The sequence below is a fragment of the Oncorhynchus clarkii genome, chromosome 10 (genome assembly GCF_045791955.1).
Source record: "Oncorhynchus clarkii lewisi isolate Uvic-CL-2024 chromosome 10, UVic_Ocla_1.0, whole genome shotgun sequence".
Taxonomy (NCBI): Eukaryota; Metazoa; Chordata; class Actinopteri; order Salmoniformes; family Salmonidae; genus Oncorhynchus; species Oncorhynchus clarkii.
The window spans coordinates 45712902-45723175 of record NC_092156.1 but is presented as its reverse complement, the minus strand read 5'-3'; the positions used below and the strand labels follow the sequence as shown (position 1 = coordinate 45723175).

General features: G+C 39.8%; 1 protein-coding gene across 2 annotated transcripts; it reads right to left on the bottom strand.

Moving 5' to 3' along the window:
- Nucleotides 1-2068: 2068 nt before the first annotated feature.
- Nucleotides 2069-9910, bottom strand: LOC139418609 (peroxiredoxin 4). Of its 2 annotated transcripts, none has more exons than XM_071168208.1 (7): nucleotides 9589-9910; nucleotides 5153-5270; nucleotides 3545-3661; nucleotides 3329-3451; nucleotides 3010-3140; nucleotides 2822-2856; nucleotides 2069-2172 (listed from the first exon to the last, which is right to left on the bottom strand). In XM_071168208.1, the coding sequence occupies exons 1-7, from the start codon at nucleotides 9800-9802 to the stop codon at nucleotides 2122-2124; spliced, it is 789 nt and encodes a 262-aa protein (XP_071024309.1). In that variant the 5' UTR covers nucleotides 9803-9910; the 3' UTR covers nucleotides 2069-2121. The 2 variants fall into 2 exon arrangements, with proteins under 2 accessions (XP_071024309.1, XP_071024310.1); XM_071168209.1 differs by having other exon boundaries at nucleotides 9567-9884.
- Nucleotides 9911-10274: the final 364 nt, after the last annotated feature.

Here is a 10274-nt window from a genome sequence, read left to right as displayed (position 1 = left end):
GTTGTTACAGCCTGAATTAAAAATGGATAAGTAACATTTTTTTCTCACCTATCTAGAAAGAAATTCCCCATCATGACAAAGTGAAAACATTTTAGCAAATGTATTGAAAATTAAATAAAGAAATATCTAATTTATTCTGAACAAAAACAAACGCAACATGCAACAATTTCAAAGATACAGTGAGGGAAAAAAGTATTTGATCCCCTGCTGATTTTGTATGTTTGCCTACTGACAAAGAAATGATCCGTCTATAATTTTAATGGTAGGTTTATTTGAACAGTGAGAGACAGAATAACACAAAAATCCAGAAAAACGCATGTCAAAAATGTTATAAATTGATTTGCATTTTAATGAGGGAAATAAGTATTTGACCTCCTCTCAATCAGAAAGATTTCTGGCTCCCAGGTGTCTTTTATACAGGTAACGAGCTGAGATTAGGAGCACACTCTTAAAGGAAGTGCTCCTAATCTCCGTTTGTTACCTGTATAAAAGACACCTGTCCACACAAGCAATCAATCAATCAGATTCCAAACTCTCCACCATGGACTGCCAAATTATCTAAAATGACGGAGGCGGCATTTGATAGAGAAATGAACATTCAATTCTCTAGCAACCGCTCTGGTAGACATTCCTGCAGTCAGCATACCAATTGCACACTCCCTCAATACTTGAGACATCTGTGGCATTGTGTTGTGACAAAACTGCACATTTTAGTGGCCTTTTATTGTCCCCAGCACAAAGTGCACCTGTGTAATGATCATGCTGTTTAATCAGCTTCTTGATATTCCACACTTGTCAGGTGGATGGATTATCTTGACAAAGGATAAAATGGTCACTAACAGGGACGTAAACAAATTTGTGCACAAATGCATTTGAGAGAAACATTTTATTTAAACTCATGAAATATGGGACTAGCACTTTACTTGTTGCGTTGATATTTTTGTTCAGTGTACATAAGTATTCACACCCGAGTCAATAGTTTGTTGAAGCACCTTTGGCAGCGACTACAGTCTTTCTGGGTAAGTCTCTAAGAGCTTTCCACACCTGGATTGTGCAACATTTTCCCATTATTCTTTTAAAAAATGCTTCAAGCTCTGTCAAATTGGTTGTTGATCCTTGCTAGAATAATTTTCAGATCTTGCCATAGATTTTCAAGTAGATTTAAGTCAAAACTGTAATTTGGCCATTCACTGTCTTCTTGGTAAGCAACTTCAGTGTAGAGTTGGCCTTGTGTTTTAGGTTATTGTCCTGTTGAAAGGTGAATTCATCCCCAGTGTCTGGTGGAAAGCAGACTGAACCAGGTTTTCCTACAGGATTTTGACTGTGCTCCATTCATTTCTTTTTTTTAATCCTGAAAACTCCCCAGTTCTTAACAATTACAAGCATACCCATAACATGATGCAGACACCAATATGCTTGACAATATGGACAGTGGTACTCAGTAATGTGTTGTATTGGATTTGCCTTAAACATAACACTTTGCATTCAGGACTAAAAGTGAATTGCTTTGCCACATTTTTGCAGTATTACCTTGTTGCAAACAGCATGCTTGTTTTGGAATATTTTGTGTTCTGTACAGGCTTCCTTCTTTCCACTGTCAATTAGGTTGTTTTTGTAACGTTTTTGACGTAACTTATGTTGTTGATCCAGCCTCAGTTTTCTATCACAGCCATTCAACTCTGTAACAGTCTTAAACTCACAATTGGCCTCATGGTGAATACCTGAGTGGTGTTCTTCCTCTCCAGCAACAGAGTTAGGAAGGACACCTGTATCTTTGTAGTGACTGGGTGGACACTTTCTGAAGGTACTGTACTTTTTCATGCCTGCACCTTTTATGTTATATGTTTCCCCTATGTGCGTAAACTCTCAAGCAACAAGTTTATAGACTTCTCTGTTCTGGTGTGTCAGAATGTCAGACATTTCTAAGAGACATTATACGGTTGTCGTAGTTCCTGTCCTGTTTCTCATCTCAAAAGGTCACTAGTTTACTCAGATCGCTAGATGAGATTGAATTAGATTAGCCAAATATGGCTAAACATTGCTAAAAACAAAAACAGACACCAGATTATCAAAACTGTTTTTATTCTGAGCTTAAACCAAAGTGTTTATTAGAGGGGAGGGTCAGTTCAGCTTGTCAAAGTACTTTAGTTTGCCCGCTGGGTCTGGGATTATCTGTGAAGAGCAATACATTGAATTAGTGCACAAGCAATTGTCTAAGAAAATCCTATCAAATCAAAGGTCTTTTTAAAGCCCTTTTTACGTCAGCAGATGTCATAAAGTGTTTATACAGAAACCCGGCCTATAACCCCAAACAGCAAGCAATGCAGAAGCACGGTGGCTAGGAAAAACTCATTCGAAAGGCAGGAACCTAGGAAGAAACCTAGAGAGGAACCAGGCTCTGAGGGGTGGCCAGTCTTCTTCTGGCTGTGCCGGGTGGAGATAAATATAATCTCATGCATGCACTCACTTAAAGCGGCAGTCAGCAGTTGAAACAATAATAAAGCGTATTCCCCCGACCCTGTTTCGGTAAAAAGATGGAGGGACGCGGCTGGAGAAATGTAACTACTCAAACTCATCGACAGAGCCAAGGTGATGCAAGGATTGACCATCCATGGTTATAGTTTTAACCATGTTGAGGCTATATAGTGTTGGTTTACAAACATTGGAATAAAACAAGCTCCTATTTTCAGGTTCTGATAGGGTATGACAGTTGGACTAAGCTCATGAGGCATTTAGAAGTTATTCTTCAAGAATCAAATGGGTACAAATTGATGTAGCAACTGCTGATTGCCCCTTTAACCACACACAGTATGAAACTTACTGTGTCACTGCCTGGCTTCCATCCTGCTGGGCACACTGCAAAAAAATAATATTTTTTAATTCACACAAACTGTAAAAAAATAAATAATGTAAAAAGACCATCCATAGCAACCACAGATAATTACGTGTTTAGCTGTATTATCTGAGAATGTTATGTGGTGAGACTGAATTTGGAGGCGTGAACCGTACCTTCGCCGTGTTTGTCAGTATACTGGAAGGCTTGGACAAGCCGCAGGGTCTCGTCTACAGAGCGCCCCACAGGGAGGTCATTCATGGTGATCTGCCTCAGGACGCCCTTGTCATCGATGATGAACAGGCCCCTGAGGGAGACAATTAAAACAATGAGAAGTTCGGTTCGGTTCAGTTTCAAACCGCATTACTTTAAACCTCATGAACTTATAAGAGTTAAGGTGTTTTGTTGTACCATTTAAAAACAAAAAAATGGTAGTAGTACTAGTAATCTTCTTTTGAAGTGGCTTCTACCCCCGTGAGCAAGTGTATACTGTACCTGAGTGTGTGTCCTGCATCCTCCAGGAAGACTCCATAGTCTTTGGAAATCTGGTGTGTGAGGTCAGACAGCAGAGGGATTTTCATTGGTCCGAGTCCCCCCTGCTTCCTGGGTGTGTTGATCCTGTTAACAACAAAGCCGGAGGGAGAAAAAAAAACAACTCTGAAATTAAAGTCCAAGCACCTCTGAAGAGGGGTGTGATGCTTGTAATCTTACCATGCCAGATGTGTGAATTGTGAGTCGACAGAGCAGGCAACAACCTCAGCATTGATGGCACGGAACTCGTGCACACGATCACTGAACGCAATAATCTCAGTCGGGCAGACAAACGTGCTGCAGGTACACAGAGTTAGTGTCATCAGAATAACACACAGCCAACAACATTATTACTTTACCAAAGCATACTGGATTTTCATTAAGTCACTGGTTCTAAAATACAGCAAAAATCTGTATAACAGTTACTACAGTTTAGATTTTACAATACACTACTAATAATTTCTCTCTTTCCCTGAATCTCCCAATTAAAATCCGATGATTTGGATTGCTATTTTATATTTATTCATCCTGGTACATTACTAAAATCACTTTAATACCCAGACAAAATCCTGCAATCTTTACCATACCGTCGTTATACTGCCTTTTCTTTATATCTGAAAGGGGAAACCAATAACAAACCCAGTTTGCCAACAGCTCTGAAAACCCAGCAGTAACATTTTTTCCAGGCATTGGGACAATGCTTTAATTGCATGTGTTCTTTCCATTTAAATGCATGTAGTTCGGTCCTTAAGCTGTTCTTGTACATTAATGTTCAGTCTATCATGTGTGTGGACCCAAGGAAGAGTAGCTGCTGTGTGAGCAACATCTAATGGGGATTCTAATAAATAATTTACATTTCTGTTGCTTGATTAATTTCACCAGTCATTTCTCCTTGCATGTTTAGCTCCAATTATTTAGATAATTGCCTAGTGCTAATATAAATCTTTTTTTTTTTTTTTTATCAGTTCAAGTACATTTGCTAGCAAGCTATCAATGTGCATAATATGGAGAGGGTAGGAAAAAAAATATTACATGTGGATCTGCAATCTTTAAGCAAAAATGCCATTAAAATACATTTTTTAAATCACGTTCATCTAGGTCAGACATTTGATTTTAATACACGATCGGAAAGAGCAAATTCTAGGGTTTCTAAAGCACTTAAAAGCGATGAGGGCATGGGCTCGGTTTCAGAAGATCACTTTCTTAAATTGATTAACAGCGGGTCCACATGTTCCCGCAACACTCAAGTTGTTTGGGAAAAAATATTATTTATATTTTATTCTTACTATAAAATGTTGTGTTGACTGATCTGGGCAGGGGAATGTAATTGTGTCTTGTTTGTTTAATGAACTATTGATTTAATTTGCATGGTGCAGCCATAGCCTATAGCCTAGGCTGCACAGACGAGTAACATAAAACTCAAAATATGCTATTCTATTAAAATACATTTTCTTAGTATCTTAATGTTTCTTAAGATCTGCCGAAACTTATAATAATAATAATAATAATGGATTTCTTTGTGATGGTATATAGTCAATGGATTTATTCAAATAGACATCCGCCGGCTGCGCAACGGGATGTAGCCTGTAAAATGTGCATACAAGTGGTAAAAATGGGACTGTTTGAAAGGGGGGATCATATAAAACATTGCCCTTTAAAAATAATAAATGATGTCCGAAATACGTATAACAAAGTCAAATAAACAAACAAACATTGTATGCCAGTAGCAAAGAACACTATAAAAAAGGGATTGTTTTAGGATGAAGGTCAGTAAGAGATAGTACTCACAAGTCCAGGGGGTAGAAGAAGAAGACTAGGTATTTCCCTTTGTAGTCCGACAGTTTGAGCTCCTTAAACTTACCATCGATGACAGCTGATCCCTCAAAGTAAGGTGCAGGCTTTGAAACTGCAAAAAGAAGAAATAACAAAAACACAAGTTATTTGCTGATCACATTTTAGGGAAAACCCAATCAGAACAGACTTCCTGCTGTGTATCCCAAATATTGCTCATACCAACACACCATTATTTAGTGTGCTTGGTCAACAATGAATAGTATTTGTTCATAGTTGGTGAGCAGTGTGCAGGTAGGCCTATGGCTCAGGGCAGGCTTGGGGCACACACAGCTTTCGTTCACCAAAGAGGGCTCCCTCTACGTCAATAATCCTTGCTTGCAATACGGTTTTGGAAACCTTTGGAAGTTTACTTCCATTGCGGCTAAATCGAGAAAGATTTTTCATAAAACAAAAAAAGGTAAAATTACAACCCCCACACCGCCATATTTACTGTTATACTGTTTACGGAAGAGAGGCGACCACTTGTTCTAATTAGCCTAGCCATCTAACGTTAGCGTCCCCAAACGCCAGAAAAGTGTTGTAACTGAGAAGTACTGTCGGCTGCACTGTTAAAACAGTAAGTGTATATTTTGCATTAGTAAAATTATTTTAATGTGATGTGAAAGTAGAGGGCTTTTTATGTTTCTATAACCGTATCGTATTTGGCTGGTTTGGCTGCCAGAGTCAGTCCACCCGGCACAGCCAGAAGAGGACTGGCCACCCCACATAGCCTGGTTCCTCTCTAGGTTTCTTCCTAGGTTTTGGCCTTTCTAGGGAGTTTTTCCTAGCCACCGTGCTTCTACACCTGCATTGCTTGCTGTTTGGGGTTTTAGGCTGGGTTTCTGTACAGCACTTTGAGATATCAGCTGATGTACGAAGGGCTATATAAATACATTTGATTTGAGTTTACCTCAGAACATTTTTGGTCCTTGGATGTTAATGGAGTAGGCTTGCCCATGTAACCAATGTGAAATGGCTAGCTAGTTAGTGGTAAGCGCTAGTAGTTTATTTTGTGACGTCATACACTCTGAAACCTTGAAGTAGTTGTTTCCCTTGCTCTGCAAGGGGTGCGGCTTTTGTAGGTAACGATGCTTCGTGGGTGACAGTTGTTGATGTGTTCAGAGGGTCTGGTTCGAACATAGAGGGACGGAAGCAATACTGTTACACCTACACTCCTTAACAGTACATCTTGGGATAGAGCACACCTGGCTACCTCATGGGGTGCATCCTGGAAGTGGCCTCCTTATCTTCTCTCCTCTGCAGATTGGAAAATGCAACAAATGTGAAAGCGATAGGGAAGGTACCAGCCTAGAATTTAATTTCACCTGCCATTTTAAATGAATGCAGATAAAGAAAGCCACTTAACATAACACTGACTGAGATGCATCCATTGGGATTGTATGGTGCAGCAGCTGTTATTGCTAGGGCCCTCCTGTCTGGGTCCTTGAGACAGTAGTTGAGTAGCCAGCATATTCTGACCCTACCATTCCGCTTGTTTATACTGAGCTGCACTGGGGTCGTAACACAATCATGGTTAGATTAAGACACTGCAGCGCCAGATCACAAACTACGTTTTCAGAATTTAGGCTTCGATATCAATACCAGCTTAGTATAATGATAATCAACACCATAGCGATACCCCTGAAAAAATAACTTAATAAAGTCAAATATACAGCACTGTTATTGTATGAAACACATGGTCAACTCGCCATCTGGACTGCTAGGCCAATGGGTGTGCAGGCTTTTGATCCAGCACTGCTCAAACACACCGGACTCAGCTTAACAAGGTCCTGTTAAGTAGTTGATTTGTCAAATCTGGTGTGTTAAGATTGGGGCTCGAACACAAAAAGTGTACCCCCCCCCCCAGCTCTCCTTAACCTATTATGCTGTACCATTTGAACATTAGCCTAAAACCAAAAAAGGTATCAAATGGCTATACTTCAAAGCAAGGTAGCTGAGCGGTTGAGTAGGGCTCTAGACTTACAAGTAAGACATTAATTATTTCATGGAAAGCCTAAATAACTTCAGGAGTAAAAATATGCTTAACCAGTCACATAATAAGTTGCATGGACACACTGTGTGCAATAGTGTTTAAAATGATTTTCTGAATGACTCTCTCATCTCTGTATCCCACATATACAGGTAATTAACTCAATCTACCTATTGGTAGATAAAATAAAGCAGACATTGAATATTCCTTTGAGCATGGTGAAGTTATTCATTGCACTTTGGATGGTGTATCAATACACCCAGTCACTACAAAGACACAGGCATCCTTCCTAAATCAGTTGCCGGAGAAGAAGGAAACTGCTCAGGGATTTCACCATGAGGCAGTTACAGAGTTTAATGGCTGTGATAGGAGAAAACTAAGGATGGATCAACAACATTGTAGTTACTCCACAATACTAACTTAATTGACAGAGTGAAAAGGAAGTCTGTACAAAATATTCCAAAACATGCATGCTGTTTGCAACAAGGCACTAAAGTAATACTGCAAGAAAATGTGTCAAAGCAATGACATTTTTGTCCTGAATACAAAGTTTTATATTTGGGGAAAATCCAATACAACACATTACTGAGTACCAATCTTCATATTTTCAAGCATAGTGGTGGCTGCATCATGTTATGGGTATGTTTGTACTTGTCATGGACTGTGGAGTTTCAGGTTAAAAAAACCTAAGCACAGGCAAAATCCTAGAGGAAAACTTGGTTCAGTCTGCATTCCACCACTGGGAGATTAATTCGCCTTTCGGCAGGGCAATAACCTAAAACACAAGGCCAAATCTACACTGGAGTTGCTTACCAAGACAGAATGTTCTGGAGTGGCCGAGTTACAGTTTTGACTTAAATCTGCTTGAAAATCTATGGCAAGACTTGATCTAGCAATAATCAAAAAAAAAAAAACTTGACAAAGCGGAGCATGAATACTTTCTGAATGCACCGTAGGTTACCACTGCAAATGGCGCATTCTGCTCCGTTGACGCATCATCTCAACTACATACTGTGTTTGTAAAGTGATTTTTTTCCCTCTATATTGAAAGTTCAGAAATAAATTGTTATACTCATAAAGCTGAGACGCGCAATTAAAATTCTGAAATGTTACTCAACTGTCAGTATGCTTGCGCTTCACTCCGTGTGCAAAGGGGGGACTAGGAGTAATTAGAGCCAGCAAAACAGGGACAGGGCAGATGTTTTCATTGCAGGAAGCAGGTTAATGCATATTAGTGTTGACCAAATAATGGTTTTAGAACCAAAAAGAAACCAGCAGCAACGTTGTGTAGCCTAATCACTGAACTTACCGACATAAGCAAAATGATTCAGTCAGAGGAGGGCAATGTCAGTGTCGGTAACTTTCGGTGTATCGTCCCAGCTCTAGCTAGTATTGTTGTCTATCAAATTGTATAGGCTTCCTTGCTCTCTCCTCTGGCAACGGCCGACTCTCACACTTACTTGACGTGCACACACGGAGGCATACATGTGGATTGCTCTCTAACATCTTAAAAGTGCACCTGAAGCATTATTTGATGTTCAATCTTTTTCCGTGGTGGAAACAATTAAGCAGCGGCACAATATAACGGAAACACTGTAGTCATCTCCGTCACTTTTTTTTAAGACTTTGAAATTTAAAGACATTTTAATACTTAAGGCCTTGAAATCAGATACATGAATGTAAGACTTTAAAGACCTAGCAGACACCCTGATCTTAGTAAAATAATCAGTGGTGTATAGCCAAGGCCATATGCAAACAAAATCAAATGTACTTCTCATAATTTAAATTCACAAGATAGAATGAACTTGTCAGCAATCGAGAATTGGACCTTGATTCTTGAGTTTGGGCGCTGCCATTGGACATGACACAACACAAATTCAACATTGGCAGAAGCAACTTTCATTGATTTCAAAGGAAGCATTTCTTCAACGACTGATGGCAATGCCACACCAATGGCTATAGTGTAGCAGGGCCTTTAATCTAATCATGACGGGCGTTCTGACCCCAGTGCAGCTTAGTGTAAACAAGCGTAATCGTAGGGTCGAGAAAACTGCAGGCTACAGTTGGAGCCAAGTTTTTTGGCATGACGTGTCCAAATGTACTACTAGCTACAATTTATGAATTTGGGTCGACAAGTCAAATCTGGCAGATTACAATAACGCGAATACCGATTTGATTCAAACTTCAGTTGTGAAAATGTGCAGTATAACTGGAACGGTGTCTAGCTAACATTAATCAACACTACTAAGTTAGCTATCTAATTGGCTGCAGGCAAACTAGTTAGCTAACTTTGTAGTTACCATTGTATTGTTGGGTAAGACATCCTCCCGTTATTAAAATAATTTAAGTCAATATGATTGCCAAGTACAAATACAGTACCGTGCAGGGGGACAATACCCACTTTTTGCCTTGCTGAGGTGCAAGGAATGATCAGAGACGGGCACACGGAAAGCCTCTCCGGGGTAGACGTGTCCTCCAGCGTAGTTGTAACACTCTTGGTCCTTTTTCCCATTAGAGCCGTCTTGGGCTGCAGTGGTAAACTTGGTGACAAGACAAATTGTGCAAAACACACTTAAAATGTCCTTTAACATTTTCATATGAAGCATGACGTGCATTCCACTGTCTTGCTAAAACCACGTAGCTAGCTGCTAAGAAAGTAATGTACAGGAAGAACTACAAACCCCCTTCTTCGTGTGAATTTTCGGCAGACTAGACGCTGTGATGCATATTGCTGCCTTTCGCAGGTCAGAATGCGGAGTGCACATTTTTGGTCACAAAAAAAGGGGGCATGTGGACATTTTAAATTGCACCACCTTCTAACCCTGCAACTATACACAGTAGGGGAGCGAGGGTAAAATCACTGGGGAAGCCAAGCCAGAAAAAAAGCCATATTACAACCTATGAGTTGTGATAATTTAATTGTTTGCTCCAGCCTGTTAGTTAATATGCCTTGGGACCGTGATATATTCGCCTAAGGCAGAGACAATAAGAAGACACAGTGGCAAATAAATTCAACCACACCTTTGTTTCATCACAAAACCGGAGAGCAACCTCTGTCCGATTAAGTCCACAAAGCATATTGCATGT